At 40.7% G+C, this 26,036-nt stretch overlaps 1 protein-coding gene across 14 annotated transcripts in view; it reads left to right on the top strand.

Moving 5' to 3' along the window:
• The window catches only part of DOK5 (docking protein 5), a 136,906-nt gene that overhangs the window by 80,325 nt on the left and 30,545 nt on the right, over nucleotides 1–26,036 (top strand). For 11 of the 14 annotated variants that reach the window (XR_005587818.1, XR_005587819.1, XM_039498426.1 and 8 more), the window contains exon 2: nucleotides 13,454–13,561. Coding sequence is in view for 5 of the 14 variants with exons in the window: in XM_039498418.1 (XP_039354352.1) it covers nucleotides 13,454–13,561 (108 nt within the window). In the remaining 9 variants the exon portion in view is untranslated. Of the gene's footprint in view, nucleotides 1–13,453; nucleotides 13,562–22,589; nucleotides 22,739–26,036 lie in introns of all 14 variants that reach the window. The other 3 variants (XM_039498421.1, XM_039498424.1, XM_039498425.1) reach the window with 1 other exon arrangement.

Here is a 26,036-nt window from a genome sequence, read left to right on the forward strand (position 1 = left end):
TTTCACTATTTAAATACATATTAATACACACCAATGTAGGAGTGTTAAGAATGCCATTGTATGCAGTTTCTCTTGTGGCAGACACTGGTGTAGCAAACAAAAGGTTTTTATACCAAGGCTGCTAGGGACACGGGGACTCTAGAAAATTGACTCTCAGCTCACAGACTGAGGAACAGGGTCTGTGTGAATCCTGGCCTGGATTAACCAATCACAGAGTGTGCTGCAGACTACATTATGCAATAAAACATTAAAGTGTTAGTCTGTAAATTAATAATTAAGGGTGCTCACTCACTATCACCCCATGGGAACATGTTATCCAGCATTCCTAGTTTATGAAGTGTAAATTCCAACAAAGTACCGTTTAACATTACCATTTGGTTAGTGAAGTGACAGAACCTTGCTAGCTGCAGATTAATTTGTTAATCCATTAATATACATAACTAATTGCCTTTCAGCAGCTATTTTTTTTGGGGCAATGATGCCCCAAAGTGAACAATTTAAATGATCTGTTTTAAAACTTGCATAGCACCTTCCTCTGACTTTGACCAAGTCTGCTCATTTGATCAAGTCTGGTCACAAAAACTGGGAATTTTTGGGGAGGGTTGGAAAGTTTCATTAGAAAGTGCTGAGTTATAACTGATACATTTCCATGAGCTTTCGTTGGAAAGGATTTTTCTGGTCCAGACTGGAATTTGTTTGTCGGGAGGAGGAGGCGGGAAGGTAGAGAGACAGACAGACTGACTGACTTCCCTTCGCCCACAAATAGCCAGGTGATTAGGGTATTCACCTAGGAAATCCAGGTTCAAGTCCTTGCTCTGAGTTAGGCAGAGTGAGTACTTGAACTTGGGTTTCCAACATCCCACTTACATGGTCTAACCACTGGGCTATTGGCTACTCTGGCTTGGGTGGATCACGGTGGGCCTTGAAAAATTACAAAGGTCTCTGGTTCATGCCAACTCAGAATGAGAAAAAAAATTGAAATTGCAAAGATTTTTGCAGGATGGGAAACCAGTTTCCCCACCCAGCTCTGCTTGTTACTGATTGTAGTACTGTAAGAGGCAAATCTTGCTTGCTATGCATGACCATGAAGGTATGAATTGCAGCGTGAGTAGTACATGGTATGTTTTATAAGTGTGGTTGAGGTCTGGTCTCTATTTGTAATTGCAATTTGCTTTGCTAGATTGGGGACAGAGGGCTCAGCACCTTAGTGGATCATACCTGTAAACCTGACAATATGTAGCATTTATGATGATTAAAAAAATAGTTTTAATCTGGATGCACTGATGCTGACTGTTCTAATGCTTTGAGTTTGTTTGGTTCATATCCTTCATGAAAATAACATAACAATACCAAAGCAGGATTAAAACTCTCATTCGACGTACCCAGGAAATTTGATACTTTTTCCTTTCCCTTGTACTGATCTTCACAGCTCTGTCCATGAAATCACTAGTGATTTTGATACTATCTCATCAAATTCCTTTTTGACTGACTTCTTCAATGTCATCTTTTTTTTTCTCTGGTTCTTAGTGGTCTAGTCAAACATTGAGCTGGGAGGAATTCCAGGTGCCTCAGAAGTCTTTTGTCTCAATGTCCGAATTTGACTTCAAGATTTCTTTAGTTGTGTAAAGCTTTTTGCTGTATAGCTCCCAGGTGTCTGAATCAATATAGAAATGTTAGGGTTTTGCTGTTGTTCCATTTTAATTTAAGCATTAGATAAATTATTTCTCTGAATCTGCACTTAGGGAGCCATCAGTGTACTGTTAGTTTTCCGTGTCCTCATCTTTTTTCTGCTTCCTGTTTATTCGGATGCAAAGAAAATGAAGTGGTGAGCATGGATTTATTGATCTGTCTGTCAAGGTATTTATAGCTTGCTCATTGCTGTGGTACCTGAATTCCCAAAACATCTCCTTTCTCAATTATTTTTCTTCCAAATCTTTTGATCTAGCCACATTTCTCATAACTTTGGTAACTTTGCTGCATATTCAGGGTTTCCAGAGAGCAGACATGTCTTGTGTCGAGTAAATATGAGATACATTATACATTTTTCTCTATCACACCAGTAATCAAATGTTGGCACCACCTGCCAGAAATGCTACAGACTATTACTTCAGTGATTCTCAGACTGGGTCGGGACCCCAAAGTGGGTCGCAACTCCATTTTAATGGGGTTGCCAGGGCTGGCTTAGACTTGCTGGGGTCTGGGGCCAAAGCCCGATCCCACCACCCAGGGATGAAGCTAAAGGCCAAGGGCTTCAGCCCTGGGTGACGGGGCTCAGGTTACAGGCCCCATGTCTGGGGCTGAAGCCCTTGGGCTTTGCCCCCACCCCACCTCCCCAGGGCAGTGGGGCTTGAGTGAGCTCAGACTTCAGTCCCGTCTCCTGGGGTCGTGTAGTAATTTTTGTTGTCAGAAGAGAGTCGTGGTGCAATGAAGTTTGGAAACCAGACCCCGGTCGTCGGTGGGTGGGATCGAACTGGGGACCTCTGGAGCTTAGGACATGAGCCTCTGCTGCATGAGCTAAAAGCCAAGTGGTTGTTGACTAAAGCTGTAAAGCAGACTCATTTTCTCTCTCTCTCTCTCTCGAAGTGATCTCGGTGCCACGAGATGGGACAGAACACCACACCCAGGAGGTGTGTGGGTTACATACTTCCCCTAGCTGAGGAAGTGCGCTCCGAGCTTCAGAGACTTCCCAGTTAAAATCCCAGACGAGCCCCCACTTGTAACTCTGACAGACCCCGGTCATCAGTGGGCAGGATCAAATCTGGGGCCTCTGGAGCTTAGTGCATGAGCTTCTACCACATGAGCTAAAAGCCACCTGGTTCTTAGCTAAGGCTGTAGAGCAGACTCATTTTATCTCTTTCTCTCTAAGTGATCTTGGTGCCACTAGATGGTGCCAGCAGGTGTGTGGGTTACACTACTTCATTCCCATGAGTATAGAATCTATATTTAATGCTGTAGTGGCAAATGTGAAGTCAGCAAGTATAATTGCAAAATCTGAAAATACCTACTGCTTTGGATGGGACATGAGAATGCCATGTGGACTTGAACACTCCTTATGTCACAGAACAGGTTCCATAACTATTTCTCTTGTTTCTCTGGGCTTTAACAAGATGGATTTTAGATATGCACATTCCTGTATGAACAATATATTTTATCTACTTTGTGTTACACTCCTGATGTATTTGTAAATTGCTGAATATTAGAGTCAAAAGGCTGTAGCAATGAAGAAGATAAAGTTTTTATAGGGAAACCCATCCTATTTAGTAGAACAACTGCAAATGGTGTAACGATCTCCATTGACAAAGTTCAATCCGTATTCTTTCTTTTGTATGTATTCTTGTTAGTATAGCTGGACGTTTTAAATTCATTTACTTTCTCCATCTCAAATATTTAGGTAGAATGACATGGTTTTCTTGGCTGGAAAGATAACTAATAAAGACCCTCTCCTGTTCCAGTAGCAGGCTCTTTAACTTCCTCTGAAGAAGCAACAACTAAGTATGAGGTCATAGAATTGTTTGATGGATGTGGGGCTGAGAAGGCAAGTGCATCTAGAATAGGAAAGACACATAGATACTTATCAAACCATCTAAAATGTGCAGCTGTAATCATTCTAGCCAGCATAAGAAACATAAACTTTAAGGATGAAATCAACCTGGACACTAATTATTGTAAAATCTTAAAGCCAATATGCAAGACTAGGGTTGGAATCCAAAACAGATTCATAGTCCATAATCTTAGTGCTCTGCTCTAACCTCTGTTGACCGTTCGGTCAAAGGACCTGTTGCTATGTAAAAGTCTGTCGTCAAGTGACTCAAACCCTTAGCAAGCATTAAGAATAATTTGTAATAATAACATTGTGTAATCTTTTTTAAGAATGGAAAGTTTAACTGCTTAATGTTTAGTATAATATCCTATTGATCAGAACAAATGTTCTAACTTGAAGATGTACTAGCTGCATTAGTATGGAAAATATGTATATTGCAATATGTACTTGGAAATTTGCAACGTATGCCAGAAAAAAGTGGATATGCATAATGGTCCTTAATGTAAAAAGGGACTTTATAGATTGTCGACTGTCTATCTATAAAAGAATGTAAATTTGAATTAATGATTGAATCGGACAAGACTGGGATCAGACTGTCATCAGCAGCAAGCTTTGGTTCCATAAGTACTGGGTATTGTATATCTCTTTGTACATTGTTCTTAAATAAAAAAGACAATTTTTAGTAAGAAAGGCAATGAAATTTGACTGCCTTTTCTCTCTATTTTATTGTAACTGGCTAAGACCAGACCTCTAATCAATTTTTTATATAAAGCTAATGCCACTAGCCCAGTATAATGGTTCTCATCAAGACTGTAAGGCTTTAAAAAAAGAGGTACTATGGGACTTTTATTTTCCAGTTTATTGAGCTGTAAAGTTTCTGAACTGAAATGGTTGTTTCATTTGTAAGTGAGGTAACAAACCGGGATCAATACTCAAAAGATGTATAATAAAAATCTCTAACTATTTTTTTCCCTACTTGGAAGCCAGTCTGATTCTCCAACCTCTTCTCTCATTGGGAGAAGGGTTTGAGGAGAATATTGTCTCAAATTGTAGGGGTTATATGGTTAAAATAGACTCAGCTTTTCATGGCAGGATCCCGCTTGTTTGTATAGCATGGCACAATGGGACCCTGTTCTTGACTAGAGCCTTTAGGTGCCATGGTAATACAAATAAGGGGAGATTTTTCAGAGGCAGAAAGGGGAGTCAGGTACTCGACTCCTCATTGTGGCTATGAAAATCTTCCCCATAACTAATAATAAAGATGCTCAGAAAAAACAACAGTTGCAACACATGTCCTAATTGCTAAGCCCAGGTAAATGCAGAAGAGTTTTTTAAAAAGTATTGACGTAAAATCTATTTTTGCTTGATTAAACGCAGGGTTTTCATCTTGGTCACTCTTTAGACATCCTTGAACAATGCAATTCACAAATGCATGTAACTCTAGTGTTCAACAGAACGTGTTCTTGAATTGCCAATAAACTGGAAAATCGGAGAGAATTCTCAATAGGCTGTAAATGCGCCTGACTGTTCTTCACTGGGGAAGGGAGACAGTAAAATTATTAGCAGAACAGAGCAATACTCAGAGGGAAAAAGGATAAAATGGAAAGCAGGGTAAGATTGAAAAGCAGAGGAAAGAAACGTAATTAGTCAACAAAATAGTCACTGTCGGAGTTAAAACGGAGAATCTGAGGCTACTTCTCATAAGCCATTTGTATCTGGTGTGGGACATAGGTCCTGAGCAAAGTACTTAAGCATGCACTTAAAATTAAGCATCTGAGTAATTTCACTGAAGTCAATGGGGTTAATCCTCTGCTTGAAGTTGGGCACATGCTTGTTGAATGGAGTTATAGGCTGAGATCTTCATAAGAGCCAAAGGGAGTTAGGCACCCGGTGACCAATAATTTCAATGGGAGCTGGATGCCTGAGTCACCTTTAAAAGCTCAGCCGTACTCTTTTCTAAGTTATTATGCAACACAGGTTTCCTGCTTTCCATCTTTATGACATGATTTGGTTTACATCAACAGTGTAGAGGTGTAAAAAATCATTTAACAGAAATTTCTGGTTACATCCAAATTGAAGGATGGGGATAGCTGGTGATACCTTTTTAATGAGGTTTCTGTGCACATACTGTTATCTGAGTTAGTAAGGGAAGCTAGTAATGCTGCTTTTGATTGCTATGCTCAGTTCAGTCTCCTGTCTGTATAAGGGCCCTAATGCAATAGAACTGCATTATTATGTCTGTTAGCCTTAGAGCAGGCACACAAGGTGGACTGAGTTTTCTCTGTGGCAGATGCTTTGCAGGTGTTTTTCACATGGATATGGCAAATGAGGGGTGTGTGTGTGTGTGTAAATACTTAATGGGAAATGCATATTAATCGGTTTCACATGCACACGACTTTCAAAATAACAGGCCCAAAGAGTGTGCTATATTTTCTTAATGTAATTCCAGATTGTGTGAAATTCTTCCCTATAACCCAACCCCACCCCAGTTTGTTTCAGTCCAAAGATTTATCCTGAAGTCTTTACTCCAGCCAACTTCTCATTTATTTCCCTCGGAATTAGCCACAGTGAGCACCATGGATTGGTTTCCAAAGGCCTGATAGAAAGCCCATTGAAATCCATGGAAAGGTTCCTATTGTCTTCAATGGGCTCTGGATCAGGCCCCAAGTTAGTGTTTCCATCAGAGATGTCAGATAATTCACTCAGGCAGAGTGCATAAATTGAATGCCCCTTGTTTCTTAAATGCGATTAACATTTGGTTTGGTGATCTTCTCCAGCAATGTTTTCTTTTATTATTTGTAATTACCATAGCGTATGGACCATGACCCTGTTGGGCTAGACCAGGGGTCAGCAACCTTTCAGAAGTGCTGTGCCGAGTCTTCAGTTATTCACTCTAATTTAAGGTTTCACGTGCCAGTCATACATTTTAACGTTTTTAGAAGGTCTCTTTCTATAAGTCTATAATATATAACTAAACTATTGTTGTATGTAAAGTAAATAAGGTTTTTAAAATGTTTTAAAAGCTTCAATTAAAATTAAATTAAAATGCAGAGCCCCCCAGATTGGTGGCCTGGACCTGGGCAGTGTCAGTACCACTGAAAATCAGCTCACGTGCCGCCTTCGGCACCCATGCCATAGGTTGCCTACCCCCGTGCTAGACACTGTACAAAGTGTAAAAGACAGTCCTGCTCCAAAGAGTTTACAATCTAAATATCCTAATCCACCGCATGAAATAGTTCTGCCTGAGTTTTCTGTATGTTCTTGTTTCATAACATGGCCTCTAGTTCTTGTCTTCATTACCTGCCATTGTATTTTGTTAGGTTTAATCTGTGTAGACATCTGTTGGTCATAAAATACATATGGATCCATTTATGAATTTTTCTACACTAAGCTGTCCTACATCCTATATTTTACTACCATGAATTTGGGCTTTAAATTGTATTAGTGTGTATATTCAATCACTAGGCTTTAATTCAAACTTGGATCAAAGGAAACTAGAAGACATTTATCTTCAGTAGTACTTTTATATTTCTTCCTAACCTTTTAAAAGTATCATAAAGATGTCTGCTTAATGTTTGAGATTTGGAAGGTTATCCTAAGTAAATTGACAGCTTAATGACTTGGTTAGCATGTGTCCCATAAACTCTCAAACTAAGTATTGTAGAAAATTACTTACTAACCTCCTGCTCTCATCCTGAAACCATCTCAGACATTCCCAGATGTAAAGTATAATCAACATCTGAGACTCTTTCAAGTAGAAAGCAGCACAAAGTAAGGTTCTCATTGCAATGTGACACCAGAGCTAGGCTGTAAGTAACTATTCTTATGTTTAACTAGTAAAGCCTATGGTACTCGGGCAAGAGCACTAAGATAATAAATAACTCTAGGCTTTTTCCTTCCATTGTTCTTTGCAATCAACATCCTGCTGTGTCAAAAGCAAGATCTGACCCAAGAAGACAGTAGGTCAGATTTTCTGCTGGTGCATATGGCTACCTTCAATGTTAGGCAAGTCTGGCATGCAAATAACAGTGGTGAATTTGGCCCCTTAATTCTTCTTGCGTTTGAGCTGTATCCTTTGTTCCCTTAGTTAGACTTAGGGTGTAAGCTGACAGGCTCTGAAGATTACTTAGAAGTACTGTGCTACAGTTATGGAGTCTGTATAATTGCGCAGAAAATGGATCATTTTGTTACAAGTGTGTATCTAATGCACACAAATATTTCATTTAAAAAATGTAGTGGTGCTGATCACCTTACTGCCTGATCACCTCATGAACAAATTTATCCTCAAAACACTTCTGTGAGATAGGAATATTTTATCATTCAGTTTTTACAGATGATGAAACTAAGGTACACAGATGACTTGCCCTGGATAACATGGGAAACTTGTGGCTGAGTTGGCAAGAAACCCTGAATCTCCCGATTCTTATACTGGCACCTTAAGCACAAGACCATCCTTCTCTGAGGCTGTTTGCTTAGAAGCATCATGAGAAAGTGATGGGTGTCTTCAAATGTTTTCATTTTCCCAATGATCCATTGCGTATCTGTCAGTAGCATGTGTAATAGCTGTAATTTATATAGTGGATGTTAAGAACGGAGTACGAATAAGTGGATCCAAAAGGTTTCTGAAATACTGCACTGTGAAAATGAGTGTATTTTTACTGATTGAATCTGAATCCACATGCTCTAGAATAGTTGGGGATTTTCCATAATCAGATACACTATTCTCTAAATATGTGTCCATAACTCCCAGTGGCAGAATGAGAGAAACACAAAATCAAGAACTATGTGCCCGTTCGATCACATGATGACATGACAATCTCCTCTGACACACAGCAGATCAATGATCCATGTAATGTGGCATCATGTCTCCACTGGTGGGATGTATTTAAGAAAGGCACTCCTCCCCACCTCATCTGATAATGCACCTCAGAGAGCATAGACAGTGCCAGGAAGCAGACCAGACAAGGACACCTGGAGTGAAATTGTGCTGCACTTTTAAGAGGTGAAGTGCAGGACTTGCAGCCTAGAGGGAGGATGGACTAAGGTGTGATTAAGCCTCTTTCACACTCTCCTGGCCCTAAGTTGCAATGGTCTCTGGTAGATAGCCCGAGGGCCTCTCAGATAAAGCAGCCTATAGGCTGCAGAGCTGCCCAGAATCTCTGGGCTTTGCTACAGTCCAGCCCCCAGCACACCTTCCTGCTCCTGGTCCCACTCCCCTTACGCTGGGGTGTGCAGGAGTATCCTCAGAAGGCAGTCTTATAGCTGTCTTTTGCAGTGCCTGTACTAGGGTAATCCTCCCCCAGGTAGAACCAGACAAAGGAGCAGGAACAGTGTCCTGCTCTGTACCTTTTGAAGCACTAGTTATTGTCCATGCTGGAGGTAGAATAGTGCACTAGATAAACCCAATGATTATATTTATAAATAGTAAAAGGTTGCTGTCTGTAAAGTGCCATACACACCAATGGTATTCTGTATACAAATATACATACAAGATGTCAAGTACAGAGCATCAGACTCAAATCAGGATGTATAAAAAAGTTATTAATATTACTGACTTAAAAAAAGAATACCTTCCCAGCTGTTACACTCAACAAATAAATACATTTCCCTTCTCTGTTAACTTTCCAGATTCAAATAATCACACTTAACCTTTATACTTAATCTAATGGCTATTTTAATAAGGCAGAAATTGCTCATCCAGCTTCTGGATCCTCTAAGTCTGTAACTCTGCTTGCATTTGCCTAGCTGCTGAAAACAATTTCATCTCAAGAATGCTACAGTTGCTGGCATTGCTCTGTGTTTTTAAGTGATGGACACTATTAAATTCATTACAATTTAACTCCTCCTCTCTTCCTCTTAAATGCTGGCCGTGCATTGATTGTGCACCCAAAACTGCCACTTTGTTTGTGCAAGGTAGTGGTAGGAGGCTAGTGAGGAGGAGGTTACAGTAATCAAGACAGGAGATGTTATTGGTGTGAACAGGAGTTTTGAGCTGTCTGGAGAGAAGCTAGGATAGATGTTACAAATTGTGTGGAGGAAGATTTAGATACAACCTGAATATGTGTGTGGGGATGGGGATGGGAACAAGGCTTGAAGATGGCATCCAAGATAATGTCTTTCAGACATCAAGGGTGTTAATAGTGACAGAGTGGGGAATAGAGATCTCAGAAGGAAAGAGCAGGAGTGGGGAAGAGGTCCAGGAAGTCCTGGTCTCTCTGGTGAAGGTGGGGACAAGAAGCCCTGGATGGCTGAAGTCTTGCCAATGGCCTCCGCCTTAGGAAATTTCAGGTGGAGCCTCTGCACCAGACACCCTCGGGGAGATTTTAGAGAGAGAGACTGAGGTTCAGGATTGGATGGGAAAAATAGATCTAAAAGTCATGAGCATAAAAATGGTGGTTCAAGCTGTGTGAATGAAGAAGAGAGATGGTATATAAAGAAGAGAAGGTGAGGCCTCTGTAACCCGTCATGCACAGTGGCTGGGGAGAAAGAAGATACTGAAGGAGAAATCCGAGGTTGGAGGAAAACAAGAAGAGGATGGAGTCAAGGAAGGAGAAGAAGTCAAAACATGTGTCGCTCACCTTCTTGGAAACAACCGAGGGTTCAAAGAGTGGGAGGAAAGAATAGAGATCCTGGGGTCTGGCTATAATGGAGTAACTAAAGACCTCTGAGAGGATTTTGGTAGTGGACAAGGGTGAATCAGGTTGTCTACACTACAGATGCTACATCAGCACAGCTACTGCACTGCAGTGTTGCTTCTATAGCGCTGTAGTCTAGACACTGCTGAGCACCATAGCTAGCTCGATTGAGGTGTTCAGTTTAGAACAGCCCTCAGACTGAAGGGGGTTGAGAACGCAGTTGTATGGGAAGCAACAGTTGTAAGGAACCAGAACTACTTTCCCACCCCAAAGCCGGCACCTCACTCCACTTTCTTTCTGTTTAAGGAACTTACATGGCTCCCATATCTGAGCACCTTACAATAATCTTAAATACAGTTATCCTCATCACACCCATCAGAGGTAGGGAAGTGCTGCTGTTCCCATTTTACAGATAGGAAACTAAGGCACTGACAGTCTAAGTGACTTGCCCTGTGCCAGACAGTCGATGGCAGAGCAGGGAGTTGAATCTGGCTCTCCCAAATCCTAGATTAGTGCCCTAACCGCTGGACAATTCTTCCTCTCATGCCTACTTCCTTTCTTCCTTCTCTCTTCCCTGCTCTTTTTCCCTCCTGCCCCTCCCTTCCCATGTCTTTCCATTTAGCTAATCCCCATCCTAGCAGAACACTCCCCTGAAGTGTAGAAAACCCATGGCACTAATATGATGCTCTCAGCCCACCAAGTTTTTCACTCTGCTTGTGTTACATCCCCCTTCCTTACCATGTGCCTCCTTGTCTCTAAAATGTAGATAATAAACTTTCAAGGGCAGGGACTATTTACTAGTCTGTGTTTGTAAAGTACCTTGCACAATGGGGCCACAATAGTTTAGAATCCTAGAAATGTGGGGCTGGAAGGGACCTCCAAAGGGTCATCAGGTCAGGCCGCCTGCACTGAGGCAGGACCAAGGAAACCTAAACCATCCCTGATGGGTTTATCCAACCTGATTTAAAAACCACCAATGATGGAGATTCCACAGCCTCCCTTGGAAGCCTATTCCACAGTTTAACAAACCTTAGAGTTAGAAAGCTTTTCCTAATATCCAACCTAAATCTCCCTTGCTGCAGATTAAGTCCATTATTACTTCTCCTAATTTCAGTGGACATGGAGAATAATTAATCATGCTCCTCTTTATAAAAGCTGTTGAGAGTAAAAGTTGAGAAATTGAGTTACAAGTCCACCCAATTTAGGCTTAATCAATTTTTGCCTTATTTGTACAATTTCAGATAGAGTTGTAGTCACTTAGTCCGGCCGGCCATACATTTATTCCAGGCAAATAATGACAGACAAGACAGAATTGATAAATGGACCCAAATTACCACATCTGGGGCACCGGCAAGTTCTTCCATCTTTTATAATAATCACTGCTTTCTCTTCTCCCTTGGTCTGGTCCTTCAGTTTCTGGTCTGGTGGTCCTCTAGTTTGGGTCCATGTTCATTTAGGTCTTTTATACATTTCTACATTACAGATTATTTAATCTTTATCCCATTGGCTTTTAGCACATCAGCCCTTTAGATTTTAGGTAACCTGTACATTACACATGTGCAAGCTTCAGTTACTCATCTTCTGTATTTTTCCTGCTGGGTTTGCAGTTTGTGGGTCAGATTGTTTTTATGTCACTGTGCCCTGGGTCTTCCTAGAAAAAGTGTTTTGTTTTTAATTTATTTATTTACCATTTCCTGTTTGTGACTCTTTTTTACTTACATCTTCCAACACAACATGTTATCTTCTGTCAGCAATAACATTTTAAGCAGATTAGCAATTCTATGTAAAAGAATTGCCAAAACCACGCATATGCTAACCAAAACCATGGCTTGTGTTAATTCATCTATACATAATTACAAATCATTAAAATACAGCTATCAAAGCTCTTAATCTTATCATTAATAATTCTTTATTTTCTGTTTCAGTGTTATGAGTAAATATGTTGTTCTGTGCTACATTTAACCTACTATAAAGGGGAGGGGGAGGTATGGAAAACATGATGATTCTTTAATATCAACATTCCTTGTCCTCTTTAAACATGTTTTTTTTTTCATTCAAAGTCCAGTTTTGTTTGTGAATCATACAATTAGAAATTTTCTTGTGACTGCATTTGAGGGGGGGGGGTGTCACAATTTTAGGGCTTTGATATTTAGTTGCTTAACGTATTTGAAAACTCTTCATCGGGTCCCCTGCTCAGTCATCTTTTCTCAAGACTAAACATGCCCAGTTTTTTAACCTTTCCTCGTAGGTCAAGTTTTCTAAACCTTTTATCACTTTTGTTGCGGTTGTGTGAATTCTTTCCAGTTTAGCCACACATTTGTGAAAGTGTGGCAATTTTGGTTGGCTCCCAGATGCTACCAGAGTACAATTAATGATAATCAGTAAGTGGCACAATTGAATTTAGAGATGAACAGATTAAGAGGAATAGAGCAGTAGTTGGAGAGACAGGTGGGTCAAGGCTGGGTTTATGGGGGCTTTATGAAATACTCCTTCAACTTCCCTGGTGTTCTGTTAAGCAGAAGAGGAGCTCAAAAATAAATAAGTTCAGGTGAATACAGTGAACATGTGGGAATGATTAATGGCTAAATGCTGGTAAAATTCCCGTTGACTTCATTGGGACCAACCTTTGGTTCTAGATTCCAGGATAATTGAATGATTTTGCCTTTGTGTTGTCCAGTAACTTTTCCAATCCCTTCAGAAACACAGAGCATTGTTTCCTGTCTTTGTTACGGAAAGCTCTGTACCTGCCTGTCTGCTCTGATGAAGATTTTACAAAGTTGCTATCTGAAGTGCATGTAGCAAAACTGAATCCTATGTCTATTTTAATTACTCCCATTACAGTAATACAGTATGTCTAAATAAAAATCATTCAACTATTCTCTCTTTAGTATTGATCCCCTGGGACCTGAAATTATCTTGCATTAGTAAGTCAATGATTTACATCCTTTTCCCTCTAGTGGCTAGCATTAAAGAAAATGATCAGACAAGTATTTTGTTCTGAAACATTTTCTTCATGCCATTGTATTCTGAAATCAGGCCAGTGATGATTTTTTCCCCCTGGATCTGTCTTCAAAACCCTCATTTTCTTTCTTCTGATTTAAGCAAGCCTATCTAAGATCCAGGGTGGAAAGAATGTTTTATTTTTACCGTAAGCAACAACTGGTTTGTGACTTGTGAATAATTTACATGCAAAAGCATCAAAAAGAAAGCATTTTATGCAAATGTCGGTGATATTCAAGTCATTGCAGATGCCAAGCGTACTCTTTTGTGCTTCCAGATTTATCAGAGATGCTGGTTAGTTTTCAAGAAAGCTTCAAGCAAAGGGCCAAAACGACTGGAGAAGTTTTCAGATGAGCGTGCTGCCTATTTTAGATGCTATCACAAGGTAAGATTTGGCCATATGTAAACTTACCCCGATTTCCATTGAGTTCATAATTCTACACTGCTCCCACAGATGTTTAGAGGCCAAACATGCTTAGCTTTGCTGCTACTTCAAAGACAAGCTCTCCGGTGAAATTTAAAGATTTTGTAACTTGTGTAGTTTGACAACTCATCTACTATGAATATAAGTGTAAATAATCGAGATACTCAAAATCCTGGGCTCACTTTTGTGTCTGTCCTAACTCTGTTGCACTTATGAGCCTTAAAGCTGGTGGAAAATTTGAAAAAAATTCATGAAAGTTTTTTCACAACGAGTGTGTCCCCTCTTTTTCAACACTGAAAACGTTTGATTAAGTTCCTTTATGAATCAATGCCAGAGTTTATTATTAGCATGGTAAGAATAATGAGCTAAATACGGTTCAGACATATAAAAAGATAGGGCCCAAGTCTCATTTACACTAAGGCCACTTAAAGGTCCCTTTGCACTGTCAAAGATGTAAGTGTGAGTAAGTTAATATTTACACCTACTGTACTTTAAGACCCATTTGCACTGCTAAATGAGTGTAAAATGGCCTTAATGTAAACAAAAATCAGGCCCAGAGTGCTTGCCTTGGAAAGAGGAGTCTAAAGCAATATTGCCATAGCCATGACCCTACCTCCAGGTTTTTTTAGACGCAAGTTTCAGTTGAACTTGTAATGGTCTATATTGGCAGGGATTATTTGTGCAAACTCTTGCTAACATAAAGGACCACATTCATCCTTAGTCTAACTCGGCTGAAGTTAGCGAATTTGGCTCCATATTTATATGAAAGCCCTTGTTAGATGCTTTTCAGACCAATGAACTTCCTTAATTTTTCTAATCACTTCTCTCTAGAGACCTCTGCTCATCTCAGTTCATCTGAGCATTTACATGAGTAATTCCCTTGGGCATGGAGTTGTAAATAATATGCTTTAATTTATAATCTTTGTTGGTAAAAGCTTAATACGTTTGAAAATCGGGAGTTATGCACATAACCTCCGAGGTGCCTGAGACTGCAGATGAGCTTCTGAGGCTGATCCTCTCTTATCCAGTTTGTGAGACATATAGGAGGAAATCATGAGGGAATACTGGATCTGAATTCTCTCCTATTTGCCTCTATCTGTATCTATGCTCAACATAATTTATAAGGGATTGGTCATAAAACCCCAGGGCTATTTGTAGTACGTCATGCCCAGAAAAAGGAGTTCATTCAAATTTATATTAAGCAATTTGCAAAAGCAATGAAAAGTGAATAATAATTTTTCCATTTGATCTGTGTGGGGATTACACAGTATATATTTTTAGAGTAGATACATTTCAGCTCTGTGTGGAATATGTAACCTCTATGATTGTGCAGTTCTGACAATTACTGATGCAAATTTAATCTCTTATAATATTAATGCAGAGCATCAGCCATATATACACCATTGCCTGGAAGATTTTGAATTTAAGACTGGATTTGAGATCCAAGAGGAACCAAAATACTTAAGGCTAAATTTTCTTCTCTTCTTAAGAGGATATCCATTTTTATATTTGCAAGTTTATTACATGTGCAATCCAGACATCAGTTCCTGCAACTGGATCTGCACAAGTGGACCACTATACCACAGGGCTACCACTAGCTTCAGAGGGATTCCATGAAGGCATAGGGATCCAGCCACATAAATCAAATTGCAAGATATGGCCTAATGTCAAGTAACTGATTTATGGATGTAATTGGGAACTCAGACAGCTAGTGTGGCATTTACAATAGCTCTCAGTATAGGCCAGTCACTTAAATGGTAAAACTCCCACTGATTTCAATAGGAGCAGAATTCAGTTAGTTCTGAGTACTTATGAAAATCTCACCCTTAATCAGCTAAATTTATACCCAGAAATAGTTGCAGGCACAAAATAAACACTAGACATGGTTGAAAGGTTGTGGGGTTATTTTTGTTTTTTTTGTTTTTTTAAACTTTTTGAATAAAAATAACATCTAAAAAATGTTCATGGAAAATATTTTGGGTTGTTTAGAAATGGTTTTTTTTTTAAACCAAAACAACAACCCAAAAGCAAGCCCCAATCCCACCGTTTCCCCCCCAAAACACGAAACGTTTCTAAGGAAATAAAACATCTTCATGTAATTTTAAAATTAAAAAAGGTATGTGCAACATATACTTCTGAAAGCTACATTAGTTCTATCTAGAACTACATTTTATGATATTTTTTGGAGTTGTGTGAAAGATTTGACTCAGACACTGAATACATTTGAAATCTGTCTAGGTTTGAGTTTGACCCGCATTCCTAGATCAACCGCCATCCTTTCAAACCTCTATGTACATGCACTTCCCGTTCAAGATTTTTGGAAACTGTTCTTGGTCTTTCTGGGTATTCACAAACATTTTGGTATGGTTGCTCATGCTGCATTTTGAGTTCAAGCCCAAATGTGTCAAGCTAAATGGTATATTCCAGTCAGTTGACTCTCATCCACAGGCCAAGCAGCCAGTTGGCCAGGACTGTCCTTTTATTCCCCCAGAAAGCCCAATTCCTAGTCACCTGACGCTTTGTCAGGTGACTTCACTCGCTGCTTCTACTTGGGGAGACCACCACCAGACCAAATCTGATACAGGTTCAGCTGAGGCCTCAACCCTGTTAATGGGCCAGCTCATCCTGTGGCAGATTAATAGTCCCACTTCTGGTACTGGCCAATCCATGAGAATTTAAGCAAACCTACGGTGCACAAGCCAGGCTTTCCCAATGAGATTCTGCCATGGGAAATCCAGGTTATTCCAACCAAAACTTTTCAAACTCCAGAGCCTGTTAACCAGACCTGCCCCAGTTTCCAGATATATAAGACTCAAATGTCTAAATACAGGGGAAGCAAAGCCACAAAGAATCCATGCAAGGTATTCTGCAATTTCCTGTACAAAATGGAGTAGTATTCCAGGATGTCTCCATATGGGGGGGACCACAATGGACAAGAATTTGTAGGTGAGCCAGGCATGTGGCCAGTGGAGCTCGACATTGTAAGTATGTTGGTCAACAAGCCTGGGCGTGGATGTCCTCATGCCCAGTAGAAGTGTGTTCACAAGAAGCTAGTTTGCCCCCATGGTTTAGATGTAAACTGCTGGCTATAAGTTTGTGCAGTGCCGTGTATGACAGGACTCTGATTTGGAGCAGGGCCCTAAATGCACTACTGCAATGCAAATTAGTCACAATAATAATGATCTATATCCAGAATATTTCTGCTGCAGTATGTACGTTTTCATCAGAAATCATTTGTAGTCTAGAGTAAATGTTATTTTAATTACTGATTTCATTCACTATTCCAACAGTGAATCTGGAAGTGTATTCTCTCGGCGCCCCTCACCAAACAGTCAGGGTCGTCATTATAATTTACTGCTTCTCCATGTTTATCATTCTTCTGTGCACTCCCAAAAATGAAAAATAAGCAATGCTTATCAGACAGTATTGTTTAAATTCAATTATGCACCAGGATGAGCGATAGTACTAGTATTTCCCCTTTGCTGTGGTAACAGAGTCTGTGGCGTAGCAGTATCCACATTTTTCATTGGGAGAGAAATTAGAAATGGAGAGAGGGTGTTTTTCAGCTGTAGCATAACTTATTAATTTACAAAATGTCCACAAGTCCTGTTTACTAGGCCTGGTTGGGAATTTTCTGACAAATCTTTTTGTTGAAAAATACCATTTTATTTAACTGTTTGTAGGAAAGGGTCAGTTTTGACAAAATTTTCAACACAAAACAACAAAATTAGAGGAAAGAAGTATCAGAATTGTCAATGTTTTGTTTTGACATTTTTGAAACACAAAGTTGCAGTTTTCCAGGTTGAAATTACTTTTCCTTTGAAATTGATGCTAGCTCTAATATAATAATAATTAATAAATTGAAATCAAAATGAAACTTCTCAAAATTACTAAAAGAAAATGTTTTGATTTGACCCAGCTAGATTTTTTTTTCCTGTTTGTGAAAATTTTCAAATTTTCAACCAATTTCAGGATGGGAAATTCTTTTGTTATCTCAAAAATTTTCATGGGACAAGAAAACCATTTCCCACTCAGCTCTACTATTTTTCTTGTACAGAGATGGTAAAGTCATTGATAAAGTTGCAGATTCCTCACCTGGTATAAACTGAAATAATTCCATTGACTTCAGTGTAGCTATGCCACTGATTTGCATCAGCTGAGGGTCTTGCCCCAGTATGTCCAACCTGTAGCCAAAATAACTGCAGCTCCTTTTTCTGCCCCTTACTCTTGACAACCCATCTAGTTTGAGCTGGGAAATCCCTTGTCCTCAAATCACTACTCCTGTTTACATGAAGTTTCATGTGCTCAATGTTAAGCACAGACTAGTTCAGAGGGCCCTGGATGTTTACCTTTCTCCGACAAGTGATTGAAGATTTTTAGGCCAAATTTAGAATTTTTGAAAAAATGTCAACCACTCTATAAGCTGGTCAAAATAGCAAAAACGTATCACAAAATCATCTTTTTTTTTTTTACTGTTTTCACCAGAAATATGAAAATTTTCCACCAGCTCTGCCTCATCCAGACACTCTGCAATACAAAGGAACTCCTCAGTGAGATGTGTCCCTAATCAATGTCCATCAGAGCTGAATTCTGTGCTAGTGTCCATCCAAGCAAAAGAGATTGTCTGATCCAGTGATTCTGAAACTAGGGCCGCCGCTTGTTCAGGGAAAGCCCCTGGCGGGCCGGGCCGGTTTGTTTACCTGCCGTGTCTGCAGGTTCGGCCGATCACTGCTCCCACTGGCCGTGGTTCACCGCTCCAGGCAGGGTGGCCAGCACGTCCCTCAGCCCGTGCCGCTTCCTGCAGCCCCCATTGGCCTGGAGCGGCGAACCGTGGCCAGTGGGAGCCGCGATCGGCCAAACCTGTGGACACGGCAGGTAAACAAACTGCGGGCCAGGGGCTTTTCCTGAACAAGTGGCAGCCCTAGTTTGAGAACCACTGGTCTAATCCACAGTGTAGCTTGAATGGTCATCTGGACCTGCCTGGTTGTGAGATCTACCTTTCATTCTTTCTACTGAGGTTTTCAAATTATAGATGGGAGTATTGAGTAACATGCATTCAATTGCTATTTCTACCATCAGAGTATATTTTATAGGAAATTTCTGAGAGTTTTGTAGAACTGCCTCTTGTAGTCTATGGCATCAGAACAAAGGCTGTCGTAGCCACAAAAAGTAGTACCTAAAGTTTGGAGGACTATGTGGGCCAACTTGTCAGCTATACTCAAACCTCCCTCTCCCACCCTCATGTATCATGGAAAACTTTTTTTTCCCTGCATCCTCTCACTTAGGTGCTGGGCATATATCCATATTGTGAATGCAAATTTTGAAGGTGATTGCTCAGAAATGGAGTTTAGTCTTTCTGATGTTACTCGCCATGATGTCATAGTTACCAAGAAGAATGGCGCATTGTCTGTCTAGATGAGTCGGGGCCTGAGGGCTACTTTGTAGATGTGTGAAATTCCAATCTGGGATATAATCTGTGTCTAATCATAATAATAACAATTAATAATAGTAATATTAACTAAATCTAATAGAGTGAAGAGAAAAATAGCCACATCATCATTATTCCTTTATTTGACTCATGCGCTGGTTCTAGGAACAGCATGGCTAATAATTCAAAACCAATTTTACGTGGCAGAAATTTCAGCTAATATTCCCTCTGGTCAGTTTTTCACTATGTATATCATTAGAGTAATGTGGCTTTGGTGATGTATTGTACTAAGGCATCATCTTTACGCTCTGTTGCTTTGATGTATGAGACTAACATGGAATCGTGGCACTCTGCCTTTATTGATATATAGTCACACTGGTCAGCAAGAATGGGTCTAAGTGTGTGGTAATAGCTTTGTGTTCTTTTCTGTTAATATTCTCATTAAATACCCGTGGGAAAGAAGGTTGCTTTTAAATAGCTATGACAAAGGCAGCATTGCTACGACAAATGAGAAAGCAGCCCCACCTCTTTACCATGTCTGGTGTCACTGCGCCGAGAGATTGTGCTAATGAATCCAGGGGAATGAGGTCCAGCTCGACAAGTGATACTGTAACTCCACTTTTGTATTAATAACATTTAAGAATTTTGGTTATTAACCTCCCTCTTGGGCCCTGAAAAATGACTCTCAAATGCTGCTAAAGGCAGTATCAAATCTAGTAACAGCAGGAGCCTCTGCTCGCCTTATATATCATTCTACAGGAAAAGTTTTACACTATCACAAAAACTATAAGGTGGGGGGGAGGAAGGGAGGAAAAATGGTGAAAACAGCCAGTGTTTCTGTAGCACCTGCTTCTTCACTGAAGTGTTAAGTCTTTTCTTCTTATTATTATTTTTTTAAATGATAGATTTAACTGCAGGTGTTACTTTTAATTTATTGTGATAGGACACGGCTCTTTTTTAAGCATCTGCTTTCATGGCATTATTATACCAGTAGTCCTGGATCTGGGGTCAGACTCTCAATTTCCGTGGTCTGAGAACTCTTTTGAGTTCTGCTTGGTGGGCTGCTTTACTATGTCACCACTTAGGGTTTTGGTCTGTGGGTCTAGAATGGTGTCATCACATTGAGGTATCTGAGACTGCTGATCACGGACCCACGATATCTATATTCTGCTTTGCATATCTGAACAGTTAGTTCAGATGAGTTTGCTTTGCTTTTCTGAATGGTTCAGCCAGGCTTAACCCAGATTGGAATTCTGGGATCAACTCTGCCACCTCTATGCCACTCCAGTGGTGTATGGGGCTGTAAAGGGACTGAAAGGGGCTGAGTGAGAGCCTCTGATGTAGAAGTAGCATAGGGATGACACAAGCTCCCTGATAGTGTCTCACCCCCACAAGCTCCAGGATAAGATGCAAGGCAGGGATTGGGTTGAGGGTGGGAGGAGGCCTAGCCATAGTGCTTGGCACTATGGAGACACTGAGATGCAGTGAAGCCCATAGGCAGCCTGGAGGATGCTCTCACTTATGCTGAATGCTGTTTTGGCTGCCTTGCAAACTTGGTGGGGTAAAGCCACCTTTCCTCCCACGCTCTGCGGCCTGTATCTTCTGTGCTGTGTCTCTGATGCAACACAGATTTGGACCTTTATTTTAAGTATGCATCAGGCCACTTCCTAAATGTGAAAAATATGCTGGTAAATCAAATACAAATAAATGGAGAGTATATCATTTATTGACGTAACTTGTGATTAATTTCAGACTGACAGTACAGAAGCCAGCATGAATTTCAACTTCAAGACTGACTTCCCCAATCAGTGCAAATGCACAATCAAATAACTAGGAGCATTTACATATGCAATCAGAGAGATTATGCGCACCTAATTTATCTGAATCAGGCCTTTAAACATACATATGTTTATTTTATTTAAAGAATATCCTGAAAAATATGAATGTGTGTTGGGGTGGACTAGATGTTTTAAAATTAATGATGTTCCCCCAAGATCAAGGAAAAACATGTAGTATGGCTTATGGGAAATCCTGAAAAACCTAAAACCTTCACAGCATTTTCAAATTACTTGTAAAAGGCTTTTTACATTTCTTTCTTCTTCTTCTTTTTTTAAACAACACCTCTGACCCCTCCTCCAGCCAGTCCCCTAAATGTTAAAGGTCTTTTACTGGACACACAAAAAAAGGGAAATTTACTTATAGATTATTGTTTTCATGCATAGCCCTGCTCATTATGCCTAGTGATTTGGGGCTAGATTCATAAAGGTATTTAGGCACCTAACTGCCTCTTTAGATGCCAAAGTCCAACATTTAGGCTCCACGGACATTCATCAAACCACTGCTCAGGTGCCACCTAATCTTGTAGATGCCTTACTCCCCCTAGGTGCTTAAGTTTCCACTGATGGGCACGCACAAAGACCTGATGCCGCCCTGCAGCTAATGAGCTGCTTGGAGCCCTAGCTCATGCCCAGAGCTTGGTGGGATTCCCAAGCTAGGCATTCCCCTGCCTGCCTCGCCTGCGGTGCCCGATCTGGTAGGCATTCGCAAAGCACGCCATCTTGCTCAAAAGACAGGAGCAAACAGATGGGGAATTTGGGGGACTGCTGTAAGCATGCATGTCCTGCAGAATATCCAATAGCCCAGTGGTTAGTGTAGGTGACTCAGATTCCATCCTCCCTGTCTAACTTGGTGTAGGGACTTAAAGCCCAGGTCTCCCATGAGGGTGCCCAGACATGGGTCATTCTCAGTCTCTCCTTTTGAAGCTGTTCCACATTGTATACATTTAAATTTTCATTGACTCTATAGCTGCTCCAATCTCTCTCTTTCTCCCCCTCCCTCCATGGCCTAATGAATATTTACACATGGAAAGTGGGAAAGCTTCAACAGAAGAGAGTAAGAGAGACCCGCCCCAGAGCAGCCTCTAGTGTGGTGGTTGGGGAAACTCTCCAGGACGGTGGGAAACGTGGATTAAAGTCTCTGCTCTTAATCAGGCACAGCAGGGATTTGAACTGGGTCTCCCACACCCTGGGTGAATTCTCAGTCCACTGGACTATTCACTATTGGAGTCAGGTGGCATCTTTATGGTTTTTCATGAGAAAGGGCTGACCTGGAGAAAGTTCATGGATGAAAGTCCAAAGCAGAGATAGGCACCTGCTTCTGGCTTGCCAATCAGGACATGTCTACACTGTAGCTGGGAACCTGCTTCTCAGCTCCAGTAGACAGACTCACTAGCTCTGCTTGAGAAAGCACAATAAAATAGCAGTGTAGACAGGGATAGCACAAGGGGCAGGGTTTGGGCTAGCCACCCAAATATGTATCCAAGGGGTCTGGATGGGTCTGTACTTGTGTAGCTAGCCTGAGCTGCTGCCTGTGCTATCCCCCGCTATGCTGCTATTTCTAGCATGTGAGCTCGAACAGAGCTAGTGTGTTAGCGTGTGTCTGTGTATCCAAGCTGGGAAGCATGCTCCCCGTTGCAGTGTAGATGTTCCCACAGATGCTTAAATACCTTTGTGGATCTGGGCCCCAAATCCATCCTCATCCTTGGCATTTCACTCCTGGCAGTTACTCACTCATCTTGCTGGCTTCTGAGAATCCCTGTTTGTCAGCTTCTGAAGATAGACTCAATTGTGGGCACAAATTTTGAGGACAGAACTGAGAGTTTGCCAGCCCTGCACATGGCTTAAAATACCTACAGCAGAGAATCATTAAAGGTAGGAAAAACAGGTTTGTCTTTGGGTTGAAGATTCTAAAGATTAATGGTATGTGGGCTTTGTTCGTATGTATGTGTTCGTATGTGCCCATGGTGATGGGCAAGGCATAATAGTTTCAGTAGATGTTAAGTTATGCCATACAAGCTCTCTACTAATTTCCTAGGGCCAAATTTTAGCTAGCCCTTTTTTGAGTGCATAGGGGAGGGTTCAATAGTTCCATTACCAATCCAGGTTCCATGGAAGAGTCCTGTACATAATAAATAAAAATCAATGCCTCGTTAAGGTAAAAGAACAACAAATCCTTTCGAAATAAGTAACTTTGTAAAATATTTCCCTATAAATAATATCAGTTTAACTTTGGAATCTTCTATTAGTTTTACAACATATAAAGGTTAAAGGGCTCTATGGATGTGATTTATTCAGGGCAAGGCTATAGATAGGTGACTTGTGTGAGAACAAAGTCATCTGAAGCTTAAGAAATGGGCTGCAAATTTGTATACACAAAATGAATTGACCACTTAATTCATGCAGTCCCACAAGGGAGGAAAAATAATTAGGATACAGGCTACAAAAGCTGGGCAGAAAATTGCCTTTTAGGTAGCTGTCTTGTTTTCATTGGTAAACATAAATAAATCATCATCTACAAGTTATCATATGCAAAGAAGGTGGGGGGGAATGTTGGAAGTTAAATTCTTGTTTCTCTAAATGTCTTTTGACTTTGCAACATACCAGAAACAGTCTTAATTTTCCAACACTATACCAACTAATTGCATAATGCTGACAGTAATATACTGATTCCTCAAGGGGATCTGAGTTTTAATCCGGTCGTATTAATTTTCCCTTGAAACAGCAGAAGTAATTTAAGCAGTCTTTCTGCCTAGTTACAAAATAATCCATTTGGAAAATTGAATTGTGTAATTTGTAATTGTTCTCTGAGATCGCTAATGCAAAACTATATTGGTAGCAAATTAAACATTTAAAGTATGACCACTCTGCTAATCACTGGTTGTTAAACATTTATTTTAATGGCAACAAAGAATCCTGTGGCACCTTATAGACTAACAGACGTTCTGCAGCATGAGCATTGGCTTAACAGTGGGTATGACCCACGAAAAGCTCTGCTGCAACAACTGTGTTAGTATAAGGTGCCACAGGATTCTTTGTTGCTTTTACAGATCCAGACTAACACGGCTACCCCTCATTTATTTTAATGAATACTATCACTTATTATAAATAAAGTGTCTGGTCTGAGACTTGAAAAAAGTTGGCAGGGCATTTTTGGCATCTTTATTGGACTGTCATACATCAAGATTTATCAGGCGTATTATAGTGTATATGTGCCATTCCTTACTGTGAAGTGACAAGTAGTATAAAGCTGGTAGCCAGTGGTTATGGATCTCAAGCACAGCTCAACTGAACATGTGAGCCAAGGGACTAGTTCTGAGAGTGATAGAGTTGGTGATAAGTCCTAATAATTCCAGTCTCAAAATTCAGTAGGTGGTTTTAGCCATAATCCTTCTACAAGCCAGAATTGGAAGCCTTATGAAATGTAATATCATTTTTGTCAGATGTCAAACCATAACACACTTGTATCTTTGTGTGCATGCAGCTTTGCACATGCAGAGATGGAGGCTAATGGTTGATAATTTACCCCTTTCAGAAAGGTATGATATATTTGGCCCTCTAAACATTTAAAAACTGTTTATGCCCACAGGTGCTAGGATTGTTAGCAGGTGTTTGTGACTGTAAAAGCAAGTGCAAGTAAGAGTACATATAATTTTTTTGCACCCATACATGGAGGCTGGAGTAGAGTTCCAGCTGCAAATGTACTCCTCCTAATTTTGTACACACCAGACAGATACAAAAGGAAATACTTAAGATTAACAATGGTACTTGACAGTGGAAACATACCAGCAGTAGAACAAAACAGGCCAGCTGACCAGGAGGGGCTTAAATAAAGAAACAGAGGAACTGGTGGCCAGAGAGGAAGAGGTAGGATGGGGCAGGAGAGCAGAAGGTCACAGAAGCTGGGTGAGGGGCTCCATGAGTGAGAGAGACCAGCTAGCATACCACAGCCTGTATGAGGAGGGAACACTTTGTTTTCCTGGACCCTGATGTTTCCCAAGGGCTCACAAGGGAAGTGTGAACTAGAAAGTGTGGCACATTGTGGTTTCAGATGTTTGTTCTTTTGTATGATCCGTGCTCCCCTGTTCTTGACATGATTACGAATAAAAGAATATAAAGGATTTGGATTGTGCAAAGTGTGTGTGTGTGTGCTGACTGCTCGACAACTACTTTATGCCCTGAGGGTGTTAAACTGTAAACTAGGACCTTCATACTTTTTGGATGGAGTTAAGGGAAAGGAGTGTGTTTAATTAACTGGGGTATCTCGTGGGGTGTCACTGCTGGTCCTGGGGCTAAGGCAGGAGACTGATCAGGTAGCAGACTGAGTCAGTACCCAGGAAATATGCCAGACTGGCAAAAGGAGGAACCAGCGCTGCAGCTCTAGAAGTCTGACAAACCCCAGGAGATCCAGAGCCCAAGGCAGGACATTTGTCTGGTTTTAAGTCCTGTTTTTGGAAAGGAGGCCATTTTGCAGAGTGTACTGCTCCGCCCCATCTGGCGTGACCTCACATACATGGTGCAGGGTCACACCACTCCAGAAGTACTGCAATGTCTAGTATTCTGGGGATGCATCAGTGGCCACTCTACAGAACACAGAGCCTTAGATATCACTCACAGCAGTCCTAGGTAGTGCTTGCTAGGACCCGTGATGACTTGTAACCACTGGAGTATATCAGTCATAGCCCTTGGAGAGACAGCAACACATGGAGCCTAGACTTTTGATCAGATCTGCTGGGGAGAACCTCTCTGAGTACCAGAAGGCTGCAAGCCTAAAGCCCTGGTCAGGAGAGAGTGGAACATGGGTCCCTGTTCAGTGAGAGTGATTGTTAGAGACCTAAGAGGGCATGGTTTGAGCAGGTCACAGGTGCAGTTACCCTGAAACTGTGGCAAACATCCACAATTAGTGGTCACTTTTGAAAACGTTGGCCTTAATTTCTTTGTGTCTCAGTTTTCCTATTTCTAAAAACGGGAGTTGGTACAGTAATTATCATTATCTGAAAGAACTGCTGAGGATTAACTAATTAATGTTAGCACAGCACAAATCATACATATGAAAATACATTTGCTGTGAAAGAATCTGAGTCAAGGAGAGTTAGTAAGATGCAGAAAAGAAAAATAGTAGTAGTAACAATAATAAACAACACTGGGTAAGAAGGTGACACAAGTCACCCTC

The sequence above is a fragment of the Mauremys reevesii genome, linkage group 13 (assembly GCF_016161935.1).
Source record: "Mauremys reevesii isolate NIE-2019 linkage group 13, ASM1616193v1, whole genome shotgun sequence".
Classification (NCBI taxonomy): domain Eukaryota; kingdom Metazoa; phylum Chordata; order Testudines; family Geoemydidae; genus Mauremys; species Mauremys reevesii.